This window comes from Pelodiscus sinensis, chromosome 23 (assembly GCF_049634645.1).
Source record: "Pelodiscus sinensis isolate JC-2024 chromosome 23, ASM4963464v1, whole genome shotgun sequence".
Taxonomy (NCBI): domain Eukaryota; kingdom Metazoa; phylum Chordata; order Testudines; family Trionychidae; genus Pelodiscus; species Pelodiscus sinensis.
The window spans coordinates 7,970,665-7,995,865 of record NC_134733.1 but is presented as its reverse complement, the minus strand read 5'-3'; the positions used below and the strand labels follow the sequence as shown (position 1 = coordinate 7,995,865).

Sequence of the window (25,201 nt, the reverse complement as noted above, 5' to 3'; positions counted from 1 at the left end):
ATGCTCATGACTTAGCCCTAATTCTTTGACAGAAATCATTCTACCTTGTCACTTCTGCTATTCAAATCATGGGGTTTGTTCTTAAGGGCTCCTTCAAATTCCTCCCTCAAAAATCTCTTTTGCAATGAAGATGCACTTGGGTCCTTGTTCTTATATACACAGCATTATAGAATTGTTATTGGGCCTTCAGTCAGACTTTATATTGTGGAGTGGGAACTGTTGTGTGCACTTCCATATTTTCCTATAATAGTGACCGGCAACAGTACATAAGAATTTAGGGCAGAAAATGAACACCAACACATGCTAAGGGAACAGCAGGGAGAAGTTAGGAGAGTAGAATATAATTAGAATCAAACTAGAATTTGACCAGAAAACCAGAGCTAATACCTTCACTCCTGCAGAAAGGGCTGAGGTCTTGGTTTTATGTTCGAAAGACATTATCTCAAGCAACACAAACTTTTGAAGCCACACTGGCTCAGTATGTACTAAGAGAAAATGAAACCCAATGTCTTACCTACATCATACAATGCAGTTAACCAGTGCAATTCATTGCCACAATACATTCTAGAAATAAAACATTTAGTAGGATTTAAAAAGGACTGGATATTTATATGCCAAGAACAGGGCCGTTCATAGGATTTATGGAGCCCTATACAGTACTATGAAATTGGTGTCCCTATGCCCAACAGCAGCCCAGGGAAGAGGAATTACTTTTTTAGAGATGTGACTTTATAATCTTCAGCAACACGCCAATGACATTTTTAAAGCAAATTTTAAACTAAGCTCCTGTTTACTAAACAGTAAATTCAGAAACTGACAGCGTAGAACTGGGATTGGCAAATGCCTGTTAAATGACTTTCTTACCACTTGAATGGCTCTTCCATAGGTTCAATGTTCTGAAAATAGCCCTGGCAGACTTTTTCACTCTTAAGTTTAGATCCTCTCTGGTGGGAACAGGGCTAGGAAGAGATGTGAGTGGACGTTAAGACCCACTGGTGCTCCAGATTTCCAGGTGCCCTACATGGCTGCTTATTCTGCATATGAGTAAGGACAGCTCTGGCTATGAAGCATCTCCAGCGTTCTAATGGTGAGAACAACAAGAGATATCTGAAGGGCTATAAACTCTCATACTTCTGGGCACAAGACAGCCTCCAGCTATTGGGAGTTGGGAAGAAACCTCTCCCGGTGGGCAGGTTATTCCAGAGCTCCCTGGTGCCAGGCTGTTTTCCAGTCCTTTTCTGAAGCAGCTTAGGCTGGAGCTGGTATATTGGACTGGATGGAGCCCCCACGTAGGGCAATTCCTATGCACTATTGTCTGAACCATGGAGGCGTTCCTTAGAAGTCTCCCACCAAGCCTCATGGGAGCTCTCTGATGGGCTTCTATCCCAGGCAAGGAAGCAAAAAGAGTTGGGCAAAAGAGAACTATCACCTTTTTATTTACATCGCAATCACACACACATGCAACACGTCACAGGGTGCACTACAGGGGAACAGCCTTCCCCCACCTTCCGTCACCAGAAACTATTTTCCATTCACTAGGAAAAGGGCATTTCCCCAGAAAGCTCCTAAAAATAATCATTAAAAAACCCGCACTCCAAAGGAGACCCAAATGAGTGAGAGCTGCATGATTTTCAGAGGTTCTCAATCCAAGGCTCATGGACAGGTGTCAGGGGGCCACGATCACTCTGCCCCAGTGAGATGGGAGAGATGTCCTGGGATAGGAAAAGTTGAAAACTACCCTCAAATCCTCACCAGATCATCACCCCTTGTTGGGACTCTGCAAGATCAGAGCCTGCAGCTTCAATCATTTGGTTGAGATTTCCCCCACCCCTCCCCATTGCTAGTTATAAATAACTTGTCCCTGACCCTCCAGGCTGGAAATGAATCTCTGCCCCCCCCCCCCTTCTACACATTGATGAACGATCCCTGATCACCGCTGGCCGACTCTGGCTCCACACAACGCCCTTTCCTTCGGGTCACTCTTCGGTTCCGGTGAAATTTGGCATAACAACGTAGCCCTGCATGGAAGACACAGAGGATGAGCGTGCGATGGTCTGGTTTGGGGAGTCCTCGGGGCGGGGGATGAGTGGGCGCGTGCACACACAGAGAATTATATGCACATCTGCGTGCGCGCTGGTGAACAGAGCTTTCAAGGCATTAGGCTGGTCCTCGTCTTACAGTGGGGGAGGTGGAGGCAACTCAGCAGTGAGGACATGTCACGCATGGTGACACAGAGTCACTGGCAGAACTCACTTCAATGGGGACTATCCCACGAATGTAGAGTTGGCTGAACTACTTGGACCAGAATGGCAGCCAAGTCCCATCCTCTGAGTTTGACTTTTCACAGTTTATTGTTTTCTTGTGACTTGCACTAGATGCTACTTAGCTCACTGATCTAAGGTGACGCGACTTCATTTATGGCTGAGGTTTCACCTGTGCAGAGTGTTTCGCGGGCTCTTCTGTAATGCCGATGGATTTCCCTTATTGTTGTCAGTGAGCATTATGGAAGTTCCGCTTGGTTTCCCCCTATTCCAGTCTAAGTGATCTCTCCACTGGGAAATTGCCGTAGATTAATGTGGGGCTATGGTAGTTGCAACGGTCGGGGACCTCCCCTTGCTATTTATTGCTCTTACACTTCACGAGAGGAGGCAGAGGCTTTTGACAGCAGCAACTGAGGGCCCATTCCAAAACCCATTAGAGTTCATAGAGCCTTTCCATTGACTCCTATGGGTTTTGGATCAGGTCCTAAAGTGTGGAGGATATGAGATGCTGGCTGATACAGCCTTTGGGGAAGAAGTAAGAGTTGTATGCTAGGAAAGCAGCCTCTGTTTTAAAAAGATAACAACGAACAGCCTTCAGAATAAAAGACAGGCGCATGCAGCATCTTGTTAGTCTTTAAAGTGCTGCATTCTCCTGTCTTTCGTTTCAGCTAGACCAGACTAACACGGCTGCATCTCTATCACTATTCTACCTTCAGAATAAGTGTTTCACCCTGGGAATTTGCCCAAGTAATTCCTCTTCAGCTGGGACTTGGCACATTTGTCATTTGGTGCCTCTTTTTAGTCAGCCTCTTGTCCTTGCTTTACAAATGAGAAAAGTAATTAGAACATTGGCCCAGATGGCAGCTCCGCTGACAACAATGATGTACAATAGCTTAGGCCAGGTCTATACTGGAAGGTCGGCTTAAGGTATGTAAATAACATAGCTGGAGTCAACATACCTTAAGCCGAGCTTGGCGCTGACTTCACGGTGTGAGGCCGTCAGGAGCAAACACTCCCGTCTGCTTCCCTTACTCCTCATGACTGCCAGGAGTAGTGATGCTGACAGGGGGCGCCCTCAGCATTTGATTTAGCAGGTCTTAATTAGACCCACTAAATTGAATGCCAGATTGATGTTCGGTGCAGCAAGTGAAGACATAGCCTTTGGATCTGGCCATGGGTATTTCTGGAAGGTGCTTCATGGACAGCCCTGGTGACTAGAGCCTCACAGGTTGGTCAGTAAAAGCTTCCCCACCCCCGACCTAGAAAGATTCCCCTTACAGAGGTGAGAGGGGACTTCAGTCTCCCTGGCTTCTGCCATGAGACAGCCAACAAAATTGCCTTTGAGCGCTGGATTTTATGGTGTGGGCAGTTGTCCACTGAGAACTGGAGTGATGTCACAGGTCACTGAGTGGAGGGTACTTGTATGTGGATACCACTGCTCTGAGCTGTATTCAGACCTGAGAGGAAAATTTATGTGGATCATTCCCAAGGCCCCCAGGCTGTTCAGTTCTCCCATGACAAAAATACATATGATCAGAGCTGCGCTCAACTGCAAATTTATCCTAGTACCATTGCTCATGGGATATTGGTATACCACGAGGAATACACACTTGGCATTAACTTACTCAGTCTAAACACGAGACAGGGCCTGGAGCACTGGGGTTTCCATAGAAGCCAATGAATCACTGCATCCTGTTTGAATAAAGTCCTGGATCTGGCGTATCCTGCTACAACATACACCCCTAAGAAAAATCTAGCTGGAAAGTAAATAGCACAGTGTACCTTCAAAGCCCCTTACAGACTTTGATGGATTATTGCTCACACTCCTCAGGTGAGACGGATCTGGAGAGATTAATTTCCCTACTCTGCAGATGGCAAAATGGAGAGATTGAAGATGGAAGTTCAGTAATTTAATGGCAGAGACACAATTAGAACTCAGGCTCTCAAACCACTAGGCCCTATTGCCTCTCTTTAAACTCTGTAGCCAGCCATTGAACCAGTGCTAAGTGGAAGACAAGTACGTGGAGGTCTCCCACCAGCAACGAGCTGAACTCACCTTGAGCACACATGCAGTCATCGTAACACTTGTTGTTAAGGCCTCGATTGTGTGGTTTGCAGAGGTGCTCACGCAAGTCACAGCAGGATCCTGCCAACACAGCGAGTGAGCCATCAATATGGTCAATGAAGAAGGAATGCAGTTGAATTATCTCCCCACTGGCACCCATCTTGAGCAGGAATTCCTCCCAGTCACAGCCCCAGTGCATTCTCGGACTGTGGATGTTCCCAGGAGTTTTCACGCTCACCTCAGCACACCACCCATTTCTCAACGTTAGGATAAATTAGAGGTGGGCGTCCCTCTCCTCCCAAACCCAGTCACAGAAACTAGGCCTGGATTTCTGACCCTCCAGAGTGTGCAACCAACTCTGCAAGAAATGAATTCCTTTTTACAGTGCTCACCTGGGAGGCAGTCAAGGTGATGGTCACATGGTTCTCCTTCAGCCTCCATGGTTTCATTCCCACTGCTAGGGCTCTTACTACGGTGTTTCTCTACGGAGAAGAGCAAATAGCTGGTGGAATTTGATGGGACAGTATCATTTCCAGCAGCCTGAACCGGGCTGAACCCTGCAGTCTGGGCTAGTGAAGTAGTAACATTTCTTTAGCAGGTGCTAAACTACCTTTGACCTTCTCCCATGTTCCCTCTCACTACTGCAAATGACCAGAACCACCATTGCTTATGTGGAACAGACGGACTTTGAAAGCTTCCAAGATCAGCATTCCTTCCTAGAGAAAGGCCCAAATCAAACCATCCCTAGATCTAAATAGCCTCTAACTTTGGATCTGGAGCAGAACTTCTCTAAATGTCACAGTTTCAGTCTCCTCTCTGCTTCTCACAGGCTTTGTTGCTTATTGAACTCTCCCTCCCACTGAACCTAACCCAAACCACATCTTCTGGACCCGCTAGGGGCAAATTGCTCCAGATCACGAAATACAAGTCAATAGAGGGAGGATTTAGGGGAGCCTAAAGAATCGGTCATAGCTAATTGAGATAGTTATACAAATAATACTTTCAATATCTAAACTGGTGGATTAGCTCTTGAAAAGCAATCACAGCATCCTTAGCCATTGACACTAACACTGTTCTCTTTGCAGATAAACCTGACTATACCAGATACACCACTCTACAGAACAGAGGTGTGGTTTGCTTTCAGTATGGAGACTTGAAAGGACTATGGCAGGATGACAAGATTCAGAGAGGTAGCCATGTTAGTCTTTATCCAAGTCTTTATCCAAGTCTTCAAGAACGCCTTGTTGTTATAACAGGATGCACATCAGATAATAAAATAAAAGGAAGAAATTGGCAAATCCATGTCTTACTCCATCAAAATGTCCTTTGTGGTAGACTAAGGGTTTTACATGGCACTAGCAATGTGTCTGTGTATTTGCATGGAAGTTTATAAAGCTAAAATGTGCATCCTCATGTTGACAGTCCGGGTACAGCCACGGTAGGGGTCTTATAGGTAGAATCAGCTGCAATGAGACAACTTTAAACTCATTGGCTCTTTCTCTTACACCTCTCCCTCTCTCCCGCTGCCAAGTCTGTCCTTCGGTTTTTTGGATAGCTGGGAACCTCAAGACTTAGAAGGAGCGTAGAGGGTACAGGTGGCAATAGTGGACCCCATGAAAGTCTGATACCTTTCTTCTTGGCAGATGGCCACATTTCTGGCCTGAGGTCTTCATAATCTGTCCAATCAAATAGAGCCATATCCAGGGTGGGCATCACGTCCCCATCATGCCTGGCACGGACCTGCATATGACAAGAAGCAAGGCAAGAGTCTGCCCTTTTGTAGGACCCCACAGGCAAAGTTTGGCAGGTGCTTTGAAGACATTACCCCCCAGAAAGTCTCAGTGGCAGTGGTGGGTTTGACACGGTGCCCCCGTTCTTCACATAGATATTGTTATATGAATAAGACATAACTAGTATATGATGCAGGATGGATCATATAAGGTATCACTGGAAAGGTTAGGATGTACTGACTATGAGTATCCTATTTATATGCATGCATCATTTTTGTATCTGAAGTTGGGAATATTGCCTATGTACTGATTACAGTTGTGGGAAAGCAAACAGCCTGGTCCATCGGACTTTGAAGGTGCTAGTCTCCCACCTATCTGAGAAGTTTCCTGGGATGCTGCAAACAACTTTTGACTTACAGTTGCTTTGATACTGCAGAGTCGTGTGACCCCACCTTGGACTATTAGTATTTTTTCCACTGATAGGGAGTGAGGCTCAAACTGGGACACAAAGGATTCCCGCCATATGTAAATCCTATTCAAGGCAGGGAAGTGAGTTAATTTTGGTTCATTCTTCACTGAATCCCCCACCCAGGATGATGGCTGGCCTGGAAAGATCTACAGAACAAAGACAAAGGGGGTGGGAAAGGACTGAGTCCCAACTGGAAAAGGCTCTGGCCTGTGAAAGGAATATCTGGAGTTTTAAGCTTCAAAACAGCATTTAGGATGAAAAATTACTGTACCAGGGGTTGGTTTTTTTTTTTTAAGTATCTGAACTTATATTGCATTTAACTTTTATGTGCTGGCTAATCTGCTTTGATCTGTTTGCTATCCCTTATAATCTGGTTTTGTTTTCTCTAAAACCAGTTTGTGGAATCCATAACTGGGGGTGGGGGCGGGGCAAAAAACTGTGCACATCTTCCTCCACAATGGGGGAGGGTGGGAATTTCATGAGCTTAAACTGTACAATGCAAGATGATACAACTTTGCATTTGCACTCCAGGAGGTTGTGCACTTGAGGGCTGGGCAATTCTCTAGCTGAGTCTTCCCATGCAGAGCTGAGTGTTTGTGTCTTTCTGATGCTAGGTGTGTGTTCTAGTGTGGCTTTACAGCCTGCATCAGGATTGGGTGAGGGAGCCCAGGCTGGTGGAACAGGGGAGCTCAGTGGTACCCAAGTATATGAGGTGGCACCAAGGACTGAGAGGTAACCCATCACAGATGCACCTTTACCTGGGGCCGAAGGGATGTAGCTGGAAGAGCTGGAGGATCATCAGTAGAAACTGCTGTCTCCAGCACGGTGAAGAGGAGCATGGTGGGAGCCAGGCCCGTGGATTCCTCCAACTGCAGGTTTTGCAAGTGCCCCTCAAGGCTTTCAGGCTTCTTATACAGCGAGCTTGGCCCAGGGTCAGGGCCTTTGCCTATAGAAGGTGACAAAGACAACAGCTTCATCTTCCTCATCCCTTTCCTTGCTAGGGGCCACAAGAGAACTGGCATTTTCCATGGGAAAAGCTATATTGCAACACCACCTACAGCCTTTGAATCTGAAGCCAGACATCACATGCACTTGAACCTTGAAGTGTGGGATGGGGGAAGCAGTTCAAATCCATCTCTGCCAGGGGAAATTCTGAAGGGGCTGACACAGGCTTTTATTGATGATGATGATTATTAATGTATATTGCAGTGGTGCCAAGAAGGCTCCATAGCCAGATGACTGGTGCTGTACAAACAGAGCAAAATAATTCCTGTGCCAAAGAGTTTATCTGGCAATTCTGTAAAAAGAAACAGTGCACGGCCGCGGATTTAATGCTATGTAATGGGATTCAGTCAGTGCTCAGGGAAGTCAGTATGAGTAGAGTAAGGCCAATGCTAAGCGCTTGTAAGTAGTCCACCCTTAATAATTAAACTGTATCAATTTAATTTACATCCGTTTGAAACCAAAGTAGTTAAGCCACTGCAAACCACTGTGCACACACTAATTTCAGTTGGAGTTTATTTTGGTTTTGTTTAAACCTGTTCCTCATTGACTGATTATGATAAACTGAAGTAATAATGTCCACACAGCCTTTTGTGCTGTTTTAACTAAATCCGTTTAAATTTACACCAAGGGTACGTTTAAACTACATGGCTCCATCGATGGAGCCATGTAGATTTGTTTGTTCGGCAAAGGGAAATGAAGCCGTGATTTAAATAATTGTGGCTTCATTTAAATTTAAATGGCTGCTGCACTGAGCTAACAAACAGCTAATCAGCTGTTTGTCGGCTCAGCGCGCTAGTCTGGACGCTCCCCTGCCGGCATGAAAGCCCTTTATCGACCTCCCCGGTAAACCTCATCCTACGAGGCATAACGGGGAGGTCGATAAAGGGCTTTCATGTCGGCACGGGAGTGTCCAGACTAGGGCGCTGAGCCGACAAACAGCTGATCAGCTGTTTGTCGGCTCAGCGCGGCAGCCATGTAAATTTAAATGAAGCCGCGATTATTTAAATAGCGGCTTCATTTCCCTTTGCTGATCAGCCTAATCTACATGGCTCCATCGATGGAACCATGTAGTTTAGACACACCCCTACAGTTCAACTTATGTCTGCACAAGAAGGTTGCAAGGCCTGTGCTACAGTCTGGGAAAAATACCGCCTGAACCAGCTACTGTGCTCTGTGTTCTCCCACTCAGACCTTGTCTGAAGCTGTCAGTCCCATAACAAAGGAACCAAGTGCTTTTTCTTTAGGGGGGGCAGGAAGGGAGTGAGATGAGCCCAGGGAAATATCAGAAGCTAGATTCTCAAATAGTGTAAATTGGCGTAACTGCATGGAGTTATGCTGACTTATACCAACTAAGGAACCACCCCCCAGAGTTATGTGGGACTCACTGGTCCTACAGCTACTCTCCAGCTTGAATGAAGAGACAAAGCAGCCCCCTTGTTAAATTAAAGTGACTTTTAAACTCTGTTTTTTCAGTTTGCACCAGCAAAACGTACATATTTCACACAACTTTGCTCAATTGGTTTGACTGGAAATCATGAGAATTCAAGTTTTGAAACAAAATTAAACACATTAATTTAAAAAATAGATGTTCCATCCACATTATTTTTATGTATGTATTAATTTCCAATTCTGGCAATGTTCCAAGGTCAAGCTTGGAGATGTTGAACATGTCTGAGATGTGGTAGTAGACTGGATCAGCGGAGCAAAAGCAGCAATAAAATCCCCCAAACTACACCCCAAGCCCCATGAAATTGCAGGGCTTCCTTCTCTCCCAAAATCAAATCATTTGTACAAACCAGCAATGAATTGTGATGACCTGACATTTCAACGCTTTCACATTTTTGTGCATATGTTGTACATATGCTCACTCCCCGGTGTTCCCCCTAAGCTGCATGGCAGCACTGCTTCACAGGTGATTAATCAGCCCCACCCAGTCAGAGGGAACACAGCTTAGAGGGAACACTGCCACTCACACCAGCCACACCCACTGCCCCAGACATCCTCCACACACACGCACACACACACACACACAGTGCCCATCCCCCCTCACCTTCCTCCCTCACCCCGAACCACCCTAACACCCTGCCCCTCCCTTCTCATGCTGCCTCTTCGCCACCACACTCTCTCCTCAGCCACTTCCAACCACACATTGCCCCTCCCCAGCCACACATGCATACACTTTGCCCCCTGAAGCAGCAAGGAGACCATAAGCCCTTTGGGTCCCTTAGGGTTCTGCTACCTCTGTGTTGTTTCAGCCTTTCCCTGCGGCTGTGCCGCCGGTGCTCCCGGTTCTGCTTCTTCCCCCTCTCCAATCCAGGGGACTGGTTCTCCCTCTCAGGATATGGGAACTCAAAGCCCAGAAACACGTCCTTCTGCTGCTTCAGGGCAGCAGGCTGTTGGATTGCTCCCTGGTTCTCCCCCGCTGGCATCCCACTTGCCAGCCTGAAGGCCTCCTCTCCGGACACGTGCCCTCGGGAAGACACGCCAGGGGCTCTGTCCTTCCTGGCTGTGCCATGTCTGTGATGGGGTCCTGCTGGATGCGGCCACAGCTCCTGGTTTTGAAGGTGGTTGGTATTCTCTGGGGTGTTTGCATCCAGGGAGTCCACTGGGCAGACATCAGAGAGAACCAGGACACAGAAGAAAAAGAAAGAGGACAAGGAGCAGGAGGAAGATGCCATAATTCTGGGTGCCTCACCACACCTGAGGAAAACATATAAGCAACATCAAGTTCTTCAAAGAATCCAACCTTGTGGAGTCACAAAACCCCTTTCTTCCTGCCCTCCTCCCATGGGTGAGACAGGTCCTTTAAAAACATCAGTCATTGGTCCCATAGCTGCAATCTAGCCTTGGGAAACTGTCTTTCTAACCCTTAATAGCACTGCTCTGGAGGTTCTTGTTAGCCATATAAAAGTTTCACCCTGGTATGCTCTTGGACTGCATGATATCATGTGGCAATGAGTTCCAGAGGCCAGCTGTGCATTATGGGGAAAAAAGCCTCTTCTTTTATCAGTTTGAAATCTTTTGCCTTTCAGTTTCACCAAATGTGGCTTTAATCTGAGACTCTCAACATGCTTTACAAAGACTGTCAAGTGTTATAATTCCCTCTGGGGAAACAGGGAGAAACACAAAGAAATTAAGTGCTTTGTCCAACATCACAAAGTGGCAGAGCTGGGAACAGAATTCAGGTGCCCTGACACCCACTCTTGCTCTCCACCTTGTAGGCCGCACTGCCAATTTAAGAAGGTAAGCAGCAAACAGAGCGTGCCCCAAAAGGCAGTATGATCACATGCTGAATTTACTCACCCTGTTCCATGTCTCCTCCTTGCAAAGAGAATGCAACCCTTGCAGATCCTGCATTTAGCAAAACCTTACATCAAGAAAAACAGCCACAGAAAAGACATTGTTCCGTCAATGAACCAGGTGCATGGGAAAACACTGACTCTGCCCTTGCCTCCCTGATACAGATTCTCCTGTTCGCAGAATGGTGACTTAACATGAATGAGAAGTGAGTCTGAGGCTAGGTCCACACTACAGCTTTTTCTGATTTTTTTTTTTGGAAGAGGTTTTTCCAAAATTTGGCCCGTCTACACTGGGCCAAATTTTGGAAAAGCCCCCTCTTTTGGAAGATCCCTTCTTCCTTGTGGAATGAAGAAGACAAGGCTTCTGAAAGAGTGCATTTGCACTTCCGTTTTTTTTTTTTAAAAAAAGAGCAAATGTGTTCCCTGGACGTGGCGGAGTCGGGGGTATTCTGGAAAAACCCCACAGTGTAGACGTACCCTGAGAATGAGTAAAGGGGACATTGTGAGCTAGAATTCCTGAGCCATTTCTCCCCGCTCCTAAGAGGGTGACCAGAGAGCAAATGTGAAAAATCAAGACACATTTTTTCCCCAGAGAGGTGAGGGGTCGTATATTTGTGTATATAAAACTGGCCTAAATGAGCAGTTTCTTTGATTTCGGTCAAACTGATGGTCAGTCCATTTGCACACTAATACCAACCTCATATGACAGGCAGAGCCCTGATCTTTGGGGGAAGTGGGAGTCCAGAGGCAGGTTTGCAGCTCAGCCCCACCTCACATCAGGTGGGACACAAGGCTTAAATAACTCTAATGTGCAGGCGGGGCCACGGGCAATGAATATGGAAGGTCCTGATTGGACGGAGCAAAGTGGGAGGCCAGACAGGTTGACATTCTGGGCCTCCTCGCATCTGGCTTGCTTGATACGATGTATGGAGTGGGAGGAAGGCCAAGATTCAGGACTGATCCAGAACACAGTGTGAAGACGCCCAAGTCTGGCAATGAATGAGTCCTTCCTGAGTTAGCTCATCCTATTGCAGCCTTGGTTACAGCAGCACGTGTCAGGCCTGAAGGGGACAAGAGGTTCCAGTTTCATATGCAAATGAAGGCAATTAATCAATGGTGATGCCTCCCTTTGATTTCTGACAAGCCCCCCTACCCTTCCTGTTCGCCTCCTGCCATCTGAGGGGCAGAGAGATGCAATCCTAGTTCCTTCAGGCTATGGCGAGGTGGCCCAGCACCAGCTGTTGCTCTGGGGCTGCCTGCCAGACTGGCTGGCATTGTGAGCCTCCTCACAGCTGGCTTGCTTGAGATGAAGATATCAGCCCAAGAAGCAGATGGTGGCCTCGCAGGGCAAGTGATGGGCCTGAGCCACTCAAGAGATGCTACCAGAGAAGCTAAAGCAAAGCAGGGCCCAAGTAAACCCTGGACGTGCCCCACTGAATAGCCAGGCCACAGATGAATTCTCGTCGTCTTCTGTGTTCAGGGCCGTCCTTCGGCTCTATGGGGCCCTACGCAGCACTATTAAACTGGTGCCCCTATGTGTGATGGGGGGATGGGATGACTTTTTTAGAGATGTGATTTTATAACATTCAAAAACAGTTTTGAAAGAAATAGTTTTAAAGCAAATTTTAAACCAAGGTCCTGTCAACGAACACAATACAGTCAGAAACTGACAGTCTGTACCTGGGGTTGGCAAATGCCTGTCAAACGCCTTCATTACCACTTGAATGGCTCTGTCACGGGTTCAGGGTTCTGCTTTTTCAGTTGTACATTAACTAGAGCCTCTCCAGTGGGAGTGAAGCCACAGAACATGGATAGGAAGAAGAGGTGGCTGGACATTAAGACCCAGTGGTGCCCCACATTTTCAGGTGTCCTACACAGCTGCGTATTCTGTGTGGGGAAGGATGGCCCTGTCTATGTCGGCTGTACCATGGTGGGATGGCTTTCTTGTGTTCTGAAGAGGGGACTGGGACGTTGGGCTGTTATTCTGGGGTTCCAGTCCCTGCTGTGGCAGACACTCACTCTGTGGCTTTGAGTAAGTCACTTTAACCTCTCCTTGCCTCAGTTACTCCATCTGTGAAATGGGGCTGTTGTGTCATTGGAATCAGGAGGCTGGTTAGATCAGTAAAGCCCTTTGCGATCCTTCAATGGAATGGCGATGTCAAAGTCATTTTATTTATTTCTCTTTGTATGCAGATTTTTCAGGTGGCTTCTTTACTGCTCAATCTTTTGTTCTAAGATAGGTCTTCAGACCATCATACAATCAATCCTTGTCCCGATCAGGTACATCTCTTCTCATCCCTCCCCCCACCCCTGCAAAATCAATCTTTTTCCACTGAGAAGACTTCGTAAGTCTTTCAAGTGTATTAACAGAAGTACCATTAACCATCACCATGACATTGAGGATGCTGGTTTCCCTGAATCTGGGCTAGGGATCTTACATCAATTAATTGGTTACATCATAGCACTTAACTGGTTAACTGTTTTAACCTAAGTCCCACCATCCAGCATGCTGCAACTGTGGAGTCCTGCTGCCCGGCTCACTGGCCTCACCAGGACTAGCCTGGTGAGGCTGGCCACTGCCAGAGTTAATGGGCAAGGTCTGGTTAATCAGTAACACTAACCCTTAACCACCCTAGTCTGGGCAATATACATGTTTGAACAGAGCAATGGGAAGCTCAATCCCTGAGGACACAGAAGCTGGGGTTGTGCTCATATGTGACCACACAGAAAAATACCATCTTTAGAATTGAATTGCAGCTTTTTCTCCTCTGCTGGGCTAGGTCACCAGAAAAGTTCCCAGGGCTTACTTGGAGCCTGGTAGGCTTCAGCTTCACATGAGGCTGAAACAAGAACTATATCGCCAAGGAGTAACTGTGTCTCTTTGGGGGTGCAGAACTTGGCACCCCACATCTTTCCTTCCCCTAATCCTCTTGACTCCTGATTCATTCCCCACTCCCCACTCCCAAATAGCAAATGTGAAAAACCAAGACACCTTTTTTCCCCCAGAGGCATAATGGGGGGTGTCGTTGAGTTTATAAGACAAAGCCCCTGCTATCGGGATGGTCCTGATAATATCAGGAAGTCTGATCATCAGGGCTCGCATGCACAGATCGCCCGAAACCAGCTCTTCCGGGTTACAATCTACTCGCCACGGGCGAGTAGATTCTATTATTTGTCAAGCCCTGTTGATCATCCTAACTCCCAGTGAGCACATCCTAAACTACATTCCTGCAATGACTAAACCTCACACCCTGCACTGCAGCCATGAAGCTTTCACGTTCCAGGCAGCCTCTACCGATTGTCCAGCTAGAGTCAACAGGAAAGGAAAAGCAAAGGGTTAAGGTTAGGGTTAGGAACAGCAGAGGAGAGGAACAGCTAGCATCTCCTTAGATGCCAGCCCCACTGCTGCCTCATGAAGCCAGTCACAGGAGGCATGAGATTTTCTTCCACCCCAATTAAGAGATTTTCCCTCAGGGTACATCTACACTTGCTCCCTAGTTCGAACTAGGGATGCAAAGGTAGCCGACCGAAATTGCTAATGAAGGGGGGATTTAAATATCCTGCGCTTCATTAGCGTAATCTTACCAACGTGCTATTCCACTCGCCAGCTGATTTGAACCAGGAAGTGCGCTCCGGTTAGTTTGAATCAAACCCTTTGGTTCAAACTAACGCATCTTCCTGGTTCGAATCAGCTGGCGACCAGAATAGCGCATGGGCGAGATTATGCTAATGAAGCGCAGGATATTTAAATCCCCACTTCATTAGCAATTTCGGTTGGCTACATTTGCACCCCTAGTTCAAACTAGGGAGCAAGTGTAGACGTACCCTAAGGTTCAAATTATGATGCAGATTTGGTGTAAATCCAGAGTGTCTCCCCTGAAGCCTCCTCTGCACTCACAGCTGCATTACAGAGAGCAGAATCTGGCCCTGAGATGGGATAAAGAAGCCCTCTCCCTCGGACCATCTCAGCTTTCTGAGGGTTAGATGCCAGAAAAACATGACTTCGGTGGGGGGGGGGGGGGGGGGGAAGAGAGAGAGAGAGAGAGAGAGAGAGAGAGAGTGTGTCTGTGTCTGTGTCTGTGTCTGTGTCTGTGGGTACGTCTAAACTACATGGCTCCGTCGACGGAGCCATGTAGATTTGTTGTTTTGGCAAGGGCAAATGAAGCCGCAATTTAAATGATCGCGGCTTCATTTACATTTACATGGCTGCCGCGCTGAGCCGACAAACAGCTGATCAGCTGTTTGTCGACTCGCTGCTAGTCTGGACGCTCCCCTGCCAACATCAAAGCCCTTTCTCGGCAGCCCCGGTAAACCTCGTCCCACGAGGAATAACGGGGCTGCCGACAAAGGGCTTTGATGTCGGTGTGGGAGCATCCAGACTAGCGCGCTGAGCGGACAAACAGCTGATCAGCTGTTTGTTGGCTCAGCGTGGCAGCCATGTAAATGTAAACGAAGCCGCGATCACTTAAATCGCGGCTTCATTTGCCTTTGCCTATGTGTCTAATCTACATGCCTCTGACGACAGAGGCATGTAGTCTAGACACAGCCTGTGTGTGAAGAATCAATCTTAATAAAGCATGAAAGACATGAAATCAAAAGACTCTGCAAATGCCCATGCTGTGGTAGTGGGGGTTTGTCATCAGCACAAAAGGAAGAAGGGGAAGCCCTGGCTGCCAAGAGCAAGCGATAAGGAGGACTTCTTCAGTCCGCAAGCGAAAGCCCTGTTTGTTCATTCCCCTGCCATTCTGTCACAACCTTCCGGCAGTTACTTCTTGTGGGGGCTTAGAGAGTGGAAGGAGGCAAATCAGAAGCACAGTCCTTCCATGCTTTTTCACTCCATCAGGAAAAGCCCCCTACCCTGGAAGTTCAGGCCCAACCAGTATCCACGTAGCCAGCGCCCGTATCTTTATTTAGGGCTGCTAATGGACAAAGAAAGCTGCCTGCCTAGGCACAGCTTTGGGAGGCACTGGAATACAATATCTCGCTTCCCGAGAGAGCCATGCTACAAAATTTCATTTCGGTTCATGCAAAATCTAGAGTCACAGCTTGGAAGCCATTTAGCAACGCATTTGCAGTTCCCATGCCAAGACCAGTGAAACCATAAATGGTGTTGAGCAAAAACAGTTGCTCTGGGTCCAGATCATTTTCATCTTTTTTTTTTTTTAATTGGAGCCAATCATCTGGATCTGGGCAACTCTGGGCGTGATCCTAAGGACTGGGAACAACGTCTCGCCTTCTCATCTGCAGGAGAAACAGGGGAGTGCCAAGTGGAAGAAACAACGTGGGATTAAACAGGCTGCACACCACAGTCGCTAATGCAGACACACATTCTTTACTCTCCCACTAACACGGCCCCTGCTGTGAGCTCTTTCGGGGACCTGATGACAAAGAATCAGATGCCAAAAAAAACCCTGCAGGGCTAAATGCTGCTGTGAACTGAAATGCAGCTCTTCACCAAGTGGGACGTGCAGCACCCTCTCCCTGACCTAGTAGCTGATCTAAGAGTGTGATACTGTTTGGAGTCTTGCCAGGGCTAGAGTGCTACCTCAGTGCTGCGCCAGTTCTGTGGGCATGGGGAAGTGGGCACAGGTCTACAGTATTCATGCCATTAATACAACATTTTATTAAAGATCACCTGGCATCAGAGTTACTAAAAAGGGTTTATGCTGCTGTCCTGCCTGCCGGGTTCTACGGACAAAAGCATAATTGCTCCGTTAAAGGGCAACTGCTTCAAGAGCTTCCCCTCTCTGCTCTAAAACAAAGTTGTGCATAGCATAGAAACAAAATTTCACCCCCTTTCTGGAGTCAGGCTTAATCAAAGATTATAAACTTCCCTAGGGCTTGCTTGCTCCCAGGGCTCCTCCCTCTGTGCTGCTCAGCCCATGTCCTCGATCAGTGTTTCTTAACCCTTTTTTATAAAGTGCCTCTTTAAAAAAAAAATTAAGTACCCCCAGTACCTACAGTTTTCAGACACACACAATTTTTTTCTACCGTTGCAACACATTTGTCTAAACAACTTAATCGTAGCCGGGCGGGTGATGAAATGTTGGGGTGTAAAAAGTACAAAAATAATAAAGCGCTGTAAAACTTAAAACAAAAATTCAGTTTCCTTCAAATTTCAGTTGTGTTGACGTGCCCCCTCAGACTTCTCTCGAGTACCCCTGAGGGTACTCATACCACTGGTTGAGAAACATTGCTCTAGATCCTCTTTCCTAGAGAGTCACTCCTGCCTACCCTATATCTAGCAGGTTAATGAGTCACACACACCCTCCATGAGAGAGCAGGACCCACTTAACATTTCCAGCAGGATAAACACCTGTTAACACAATGAAGTATCTCAGATAAACACAACCAACCCTGCCACTGGTCCAAAAACTACCCTCCCTGCAAACAGAATGGCTTAGGAGATTATTACGGGAATATAGAGCCTTCCAATACTCGGTCACCAGTTTAAATCCAACTTAGGTTAGTAGTGACTGTTCAATAACTTATATGAGACATGAGTTTGTTGGGTCTCAGCCCAATTCCTCCTGGGCAGGTATGTATAATACAGAACCCTCCAATATAACTGGCACTAATGTGCTCTGTCATTTGCAGTGACTGCAGAGAAACCAAGGATTGATTGTGATGCTGAAATGTTGCCATCTCCTGCCCCCCACTTAAAAGTGGTTCCTTGGGGCATGTTGGAAGGTCAACAGGGGGAGAAGTTTGCCCTGATGTTGCCCATGGTGAATTTGCTGTGTAGATAAAGACATCAGACGAACGACAAATTCATTCAAATATCTCACCACTCCCCCTACCTCCCATTCTATATCCTGAGGAGTGGAGATGGAGGAGAAGCAGGAGTGCTAAGCCCATGAACAAAGAATGCTGAGACTCTCGATAGACAAGACAGAGGAACCAGCGTGTGTGCTCCAGGACTGAATCAAAACGGATTGAACAGAAACCCTGGGCCAGATTTATCCCCGGCTTTAATTAATTTAATGTGCCGCAGGAATGCTACAGCAGACACATCTCACTGTGCTCCAGACAGAGGAACATAAGCTGCAGGGAGAGACCAAATGTACATGTCTCTCTCATCATGTGGGTGTGCTGGGTGTGTGCATGGCAGACGGGATAGACAATGAATCCCAACAGCCCAGGCCAGGGCTCACTGGAAGGAAGGATCAGGGGGGTGATGGATGGTCTGTGAAGGGCCTGGAGGAAAATAGAATCAGTAAGCTCTGCGCTAGCCTTGCACGCATACAGCAAGCAGGCTGGAGTCAGGAGGATGGCATTGTGTGGATAAATGAGATTTCTCTTCCCTGCGGGGGCTCTCTCCATCTGTTTTTCTGTTTCTGTCGGGAAGTACTGGGGAACTTCACACACAGTCTGGGGAGAGCTCCACATGTTTCCCAGGAACCGGGCCCCTGCCACTTCAGAAGCCTCCCCAGTGTACGTGCACTCATCTCAAACACCTCGCCCTGCATGCCTGATATAGGAAATGCTCTTTGCCTCCTGCCTGGCTTGGAGCATTTCTTGCATATCCCTGTCACTCCCTTTGCAAAGGGTTTTCTGTCAGGACAGCCTCTGTGCATCCTCTCTCAGAACTAGCTCATGCTGGCAACAAAGCCCAAACTGCCAGCTAACATAACTCTTGTTCCTTTCAGAATCCATTTTAAAACTGCCCTCCTCCTTTTCCAAACTGTCCATGAACTTGGCTTAGTTTTCTTCCCTCCCGTCTCCGAGCCCTGCTCCCTTCATCCATCTGCCCTTGGTCTCGTCTTTGGCCCTGATCACCAAATTTGGTGAAAGAGCCTTCTTCTCTGCAGCTCCTGCTCGTCTTACGCCCTGTGTCCTTATCTCACTTGGTGTGGCATTTTCCAATTACAGCAAAAGCCGTTACACAAAATAAAGTCACAGGGCCAAATTCAACAATGCCCTAAGTGCTCACAGCTCCCGGTGGATTCATGGGAAATGGAGCCCATTTGCATGAGGGCTGAGCGTGGCCCATAGCGTGGCTGTGGAAGGACTGTGGCACTGACACATGTTGGAATGGACTTTGGGAGAATACATACCTGTCACATGTCAAGGCCTCCTGCATTGTACTCATAACACCTTAAGGCTGTGTCTAGACTGGCAAGTTTTTCCACAAAAGCAACTACTTTTCCGGAAAAACTTGCCAGCTGTCTACACTGGCCACTTGAATTTCCGCAAAAGCACTGACTTCCTACTGTCTGAAATCAGTGCTTCTTGCGGAAATACTATGCTGCTCCTGTTCGGGCAAAAGTCCTTTTGCGCAAAAGGGCCAGTGTAGACAGCTCAGATTTGTTTTGCAGAAAAGCGCGTCTAGATTGGCATGGACACTTTTCCGCAAAAAGTGCTTTTGCGGAAAAGCATCCGTGCCAATCTAGACGCTCTTTTCCGCAAATGCTTTTAACGGAAAACTTTTCCATGAAAAGCATTTGCAGAAAATCATGCCAGTCTAGACGCAGCCCAAATGTTTGCCCCTCCCCGCTATGCAGCCTGCTGCTGAACCTACATTGCAGAGATGGTCTGTCCCTACATGATCTAATGTAAATGCTTTGCACCGCCATGGCCCCTCTCATCCACGGATCTCAGAGGGCTTTACAGCCTTAGCAGCACAATGCATCGAGAGGCAGCACCTTACCCGTTTTATTAATTGGCAGAGAGCAGCACAGAAAGGGTAAGGCCCAGTTTCCGAAAGTGACACCTAATTCCAGGGATCTCCCTCTTTTATGCTCATCCCAAGACACCTTCAGGGCCTGATTCTCCATGTCCTGACTCTTGGGTCGTCACTATCCTCCATGCAAAGTGAGCATATAATGCTACCACGCCAAATGGGCAGGGTTTTACATGCATGTCGTGCTCACTCACATTGGCATGAATGACTGCCCAAGCAGCAGGCCATGGCAAATCAGGCTTCCGGGGTTGGGATTGCCTCATCCCCTCTGCTAATAAGGGCCATGGTGTCTCAAGTGGCACATGGAAAATCAGGGACCACTGGAAAATGTTGGCTTTTGTGGCTGGCCACAGCAGATCAGTGGTAGAGCTAGGAAGAGGCTCCTGGCTTGACTATCAGGCCATACAGATTCTTTAAACAGCCATCTTCATGCAACTCACCGTGTGCTGCCCTCCTAAGACTTGAAGAGAGATGCAGTGTCCCATGTGTAACACTACTCAAGAAATTTCATCTTCCGTGGCCCACAGATAGTAGGAGGCAGGGGCGGATGAGAGTGCCGCAGGGCCCAGGGCAGCACCGCGGGGCCCCGGGCAGCGAAATTTTGCAGGGCCCCTCCTATGACACGGCGCATGCGCGGGGCCTCAGGAAGTGCGGGGCCCGGGGCAGCCGCCCCGCTCGCCCTGCCCTAAATCCACCGCTGGTAGGAGGTTTGCATTTATATGTTTGCTATCCTGCCACTAGTTTCTGGCGTTTGGCACTGAGAGTTGCTGCTGGACACCTTGCAAATCCCCCATCTCCTACCTAAGAGATGAGCTTTGCCTTCCTATTACCTTGAGCCTCAACCCTGTGACCTGTACCTTGGGAATGTGTGAGCAGCCCTACTGATGCAGGGCTGAGGGTTGCAAGACTGAGCTTCCAATGTCCTAGAGTAGTGGTCACCAACCAGTAGATCGGGATCTACTGGTAGATCTTGGGACGTTTGACAGGTGATCCTGATGGTTTGGCTGGGAGGCTTTCAAGTGCCGGCACTTCATCTGCCCCTCTCAGTACTGCCGTGCTGCTTCTGCCCTCTGCTCACTCCTGGGCGCCTCCTGCTTGCTGTGCAGGGTACGGGAAGAAGAGGAAAGGGGGGATGCTGATGTCAGGGTGCCCCTCCCTCCACCTTATACCCCATCTCCACAGAGCAGAGAGTTTTCTGGCTGCTTTTGGGAGTGGTGCAGGGCCAGGGTAGGGGTAAGCCTGCCTTAGCCCCCTGCACCACCACCACAGAAGCCACCTGTGGTAAGTGGTGCCCAGCTGGAGCCCACATTCCAAACCCCGGGCCCAGTCCTGAATCCCTCCTGCACCCCAAACCTCTGGCCCCAGCCTGATAAAAGTGAGTGAGGATGGGGGAGGAAGGGTGAAGTGAGCAGGGGTGGGCCCTTGGAGAAGGGACAGGGTTCAAGGTAGATCCCAGATTGCACTTAAATTCAAAAAGTGATTTCATGCATAAAAAGGTTGGGGACCACGGCCCTAGAGGTTGGATCAGACAGATAGGACATGAGATGGAAATGAAAGAGGGGCACCTGGATGAATATGCAATACCCTTTGCTCTGCTTTCCCCCAGGACTTCACAACGCGGCTGACACAGCCATCATTGGTGAAAGGCGTGCAACCAGCTATTAAACGGAGTCTCCTCTTCCCAATAATGAGATTAAAATGGCAATGAGTCTGAGATTAGCATCCAAGGTATAGTCACTTGCTGTCACCACTGCACTCAAGAACCTCTCATTTAATGCACAAAGCAGAGTGACAAATGCGGAGTGATCAATAGGAAAGGACACAGCAGGCTTCACTGAAAAGCATCAGCCGACTGATAAAAAACACCCAGTGGAGTTGCATTCGGGGGGACTTTGACCCAACATGCTCAATCATTTCAGAGGAGGGATTTGCCCCTACGTGTCAGCTCATTTAGAGCAAGATATTGACACTATTCCGTGTGTGATACAAAATCAGATTTTTAAAATATCAGAACTAAGAGAAATGCACAGTTTTATCCACTGGAAATGGAATGAAACTCCCAACTGATTTCCAGTCAAATGCTAGGCTGATGGAAGACTTCAGGTCTGAATAGGACAAATGTCACATTCATTCTGTATGATGCATTACCAGCTGTAATAAGCCATTGGCCAAAGCCAAAATAATTTAATTCGGAATCACAATCCCCCTTTCACCAGCAGAAGATTAGAGGACAAGCAAGGAATAATTGAGAGGTGTGTAGGTTTCTCTAATTATTAGCTAAAAACCAACAGGAAAAAAACCCCAGGAGCTCCTTTCTTGGTAACTTTTCACAATGGAGCAAGTGCAAGTGAAGGAGATGTAAGATCAGTGAGATAGGTTAATCTAGGGGCAAAGAAAGCTGGACAATTGATTGGAGGAAAATAAAAAGTGGGGAAAGGACAAGAAGCAATGGGCTTCAATTGCAGCAAAGGAGACTTAGGTTGGACATTGGGAAAAACTTCCTACCTGTCAGGGTGGCTAAGCACTGGAATAAATTGCCTAGGGAGGTTGTGGAATCTCCATCACTGGAGATATTTAAAAACAGGTTAGATAGACGTCTATCAAGGATGGCCTGGATGGGGCTTGGTCCTGCCTTGAAGGCAGGGGTCTGGACTTGAGGACTTCTGGGTCCCTTCCAGTTCTAGGATTCTATGATAGGAAAAGCTGTCAAAGTCTGAATGGCGTTCCAGGGTCTTAAAATGATCCGGAGCCTCTACTTAGTATTCAAAGTAGCAGGGAAACAGCCTCTGTGTCTGATTCGCAGGGTAACTGGGGGCAGAGGGAGAGCAGCTGATGAGCAATCAGGGCCCTATCTCCAAAGACCAGCCCCAGTCAGGGAGGTATCTTGATTGAAGGAAGCCCTGGGCTGCGCTACGAATCGCTCAGGTCTCTCCCCAGGTAGCTGCACACCTTTCTGCCCTCCCTTCAGAAACCCATCTGTGGGGCAGATGGTAGCATCGCGTCCGGCTGGAGGCTGCCACCCCAGACATCAGGGGCCCAGCTGGCGCCCTGCGAGCGAGCGAGAGGCCGGACTCGGAAGAGAGCGCTGGAGGTGCCTCTGGATGGGTCAAACTGCAGCATTTCCAGACGCCAGTGACTAGCCTCAGGGCCGCCCAGAGGATTCAGGGGGCCTGGGGCAAAGCAATTTCGGGGGCCCCTTCCTGGCACTCCCTGTCTCAGACATTCTCGTGGGAGCCCCGGCGGGCCCCGGGGCAAATTGCCCCACTCGCCCTCCCCTCTGGGCGGCCCTGCAGCTGAGCCAGCGCCGGTTAAAAGTGACTTTACCTGACACCAACCCGGAACAGGGGCTCCGCGTCACCACCCCCCCTTCCCCAGACCGAGCGCCTCCAGGCAGGAAGGGGGTGCCAAGGGGTAACCTTCCCCCACTTCCCAAGCATCGGCAAAGGCTAAAGGCACCAGCGCTCCGGGTCCCACAGCTGGGCCCCCCAGCACCCCGCTGTGCGTGGGGGTGATGGTGAAGCGGGCGTGGGTCTCCTGGGGATGCGGGGCGCTGACCCCCCCTCCCTTCGCAGAAACAGAGGGGGAAGGCACCCAGCCGCGGGCTGATCCAGCCAGCCCGGAGAGACCGCGGCCAGCAGCACCCCGGGGAAGTTGAGATGTTTCTGCGGCCGGTTCATTCCTGCCCCGCGGGCGCTCCCCACGCGGCTGGCGGAGGGATGGGCAGGAAAGGTGCGCGCGTGCGGGGGGGGGGGGGTCCCTCGTCCATTCCCCCCCCCCAGGAGCCCAGCTGCTAGGCCAGGGGCGCAGGGAGGGGGGCCCGCTGCCTACCTGTCTGCAGCTCCTCCGCTCTGGACTCGGGCCAGCCGGCAGGGCAGGAGCAGGCAGCGGGGGTGTCCACCTCCGAGAAGAGGAGGAGACCGGGGAGCGCGATGCGGGAGGCAACGGGGGAATGTGCGGCTGGGAAGCCCAGGGGAGAGGGGTGGGGCGGGAAGGGGGAAGTCGGGGGCTCCGAGGGAGCCGCCTCCGCGAGCGGGGTGCAGAAGGGCCGGGGTGGTGGCAATGGGAGGAAAAAGGGGGGGTGCGCGTGCCCGAGACCAGGCGCGCCCCCGCGGGCTGCTCCCGGAGCCGCTGGTCCCCGGAGAGCGGAGACAAAAGGCAAGGAACAAAGGCAGGAGGGAGCCCCCCCCGGGGAGAAGTTGACGCCCGGCCCGTGGGAGCGAGAAGGGAACTTTCCCCCACTCAGGTGAGGCGGGGGGGGGGGTCCGTGGGTCCCAGACGGCCACGCCTCACCTGTGCGCGGCTGCCGGTCCGCGGCTCTGGCTGCTCCCCGCTGCGGTGCCCACCAGCCCTCCGGAGCGGAGCGGAGCGGAGCCGCCAGCGGCGTGCGGACCGCGAGACACAATCAGCTGCTGGCTCTGCTCAGCTGGTGGAGCGAGCGGCTGCCCGGCGCCCGCCTGCCCCGCGCTCAGTCCCCGCGGAGATGAGGCTCCATTCCTGTCAAATGGGATGGAACAAATAGTCGGGGCGGGGGGGTTGTTAGGCTGTTGGATGATCCCCCCTATCGGCTAGAGAGTGACGTAAAGGTGGGGGAAATTACCCCCCCACACACTTGGGGACAGCTGTGTTAGCAGGGGAAAGCGCAGATCAAGTTATCCCCACGGATCTCCTCAAGTCACAACACACCCGGGGGTTCACTCGCTGCTTCTCGCCCGCAGATTTTTTTTTAATTCCCAGGAAATGGCTGACACCGTCCAAATTGCCTCCTTTCCCTCCTTCCTTTCTCTCTGGCTGGGTAAAGAAAAGAAATCAGCCCATCCCAGCGACTTGGCATTCTTCTTAGCCCACTGATCTCCTCTCAGAGGCGAGGGAGAGAGAAACTTCACACGGTATGGGGCAGCATTTCTCATTTAGGCAATTTCCCACAGTGTTTTAAATCCTGGGCAAAATCTTGTTGCCAGGCATGGAGGAATGGGCGACAGGGGAGAGATCATTACTCCCTTTGGGGCACTTGGCATTGGCAGACAGGATACTGGGCTAGACAGACCTTTAGTCTGATCCGGGTTGGCCATTTTTAAATGTTACTATTGAGTACTTAAATGTATCAGAGATTCCAAGTCCTGCTGCCCAGCTACAGAGTCCTTATGTCACTCAGCCTCCCAGAGAACAATCACAGCTCTGCATGACACTGTACCGGGTCGGCAACCCTTTCAAACCAAAGAGCCAAACTACATCAACATTCAGAACACATGGTCCACAAAGAGCCAGATAAGAATGCCCATTTGCACGACTGAAAATATACAACTGAATACGATTGATCATTGACACGGTGATTAATAACGGCATAAATGAAATATCGTATTCGCTGGCTGTTTAATGGGACTTCTGCTGCTGCAACTTTTCATACATTTCTTTAAAGTGCACATCATCACTGGTCCAATCTAGCTTGGTGCACAGCTTCAGGCTGTCTTCTGTCAATCTTATGGCAAGAGGCTGGGGATGTGGGGGTGCAGGAGTCTGAGCTGGGGTGCAGGAGGGGCTCAGGGCAGGGGGGTTCAGGTGTATGATGGGCGCAGGGCCCAGGCATGCAGGAGTGTTATGGCAGAGGGCGGGGGGTGCAGGAGGGGCTCAGGGCAGGGGATTGGGATATGTGGGAGGTGCAAGAGGCAGGGCTGGGGATAAGAAGTAGAGT

At 49.3% G+C, this 25,201-nt stretch overlaps 1 protein-coding gene across 3 annotated transcripts; it reads right to left on the bottom strand.

Annotated features, from left to right (window-relative positions):
• Positions 1 to 1,407: 1,407 nt before the first annotated feature.
• DRAXIN (dorsal inhibitory axon guidance protein) lies at positions 1,408 to 24,505 on the bottom strand. Of its 3 annotated transcripts, XM_075906485.1 has the most exons (8): positions 24,196 to 24,505; positions 23,803 to 24,006; positions 9,770 to 10,230; positions 7,284 to 7,471; positions 5,955 to 6,066; positions 4,719 to 4,808; positions 4,318 to 4,407; positions 1,408 to 2,018 (listed from the first exon to the last, which is right to left on the bottom strand). In XM_075906485.1, exons 3-8 carry the CDS (start codon positions 10,206 to 10,208, stop codon positions 1,906 to 1,908), a joined length of 1,032 nt encoding a protein of 343 aa, XP_075762600.1. In that variant the 5' UTR covers positions 10,209 to 10,230; positions 23,803 to 24,006; positions 24,196 to 24,505; the 3' UTR covers positions 1,408 to 1,905. The 3 variants fall into 3 exon arrangements, with proteins under 3 accessions (XP_075762600.1, XP_075762599.1, XP_075762601.1); XM_075906484.1 differs by having other exon boundaries at positions 23,803 to 24,505; XM_075906486.1 differs by lacking the exons at positions 23,803 to 24,006; positions 24,196 to 24,505 and adding an exon at positions 23,341 to 23,462.
• Between the last annotated feature and the right edge of the window lie 696 nt (positions 24,506 to 25,201).

What these genes read in the sequence shown, in the direction of transcription:
- DRAXIN (XM_075906484.1), bottom strand. Translation starts at nt 10,208, where the DNA reads ATGGCATCTTCCTCCTGCTCCTTGTCCTCTTTCTTTTTCTTCTGTGTC. An exon ending in CTACATCCCTTCGGCCCCAG is followed by an intron (nt 6,067 to 7,283) that starts GTAAAGGTGCAT and finishes TGTCATATGCAG; the next exon opens with GTCCGTGCCAGGCATGATGG. An exon ending in GCCATCTGCCAAGAAGAAAG is followed by an intron (nt 4,809 to 5,954) that starts GTATCAGACTTT and finishes TCTTCTCCGTAG; the next exon opens with AGAAACACCGTAGTAAGAGC.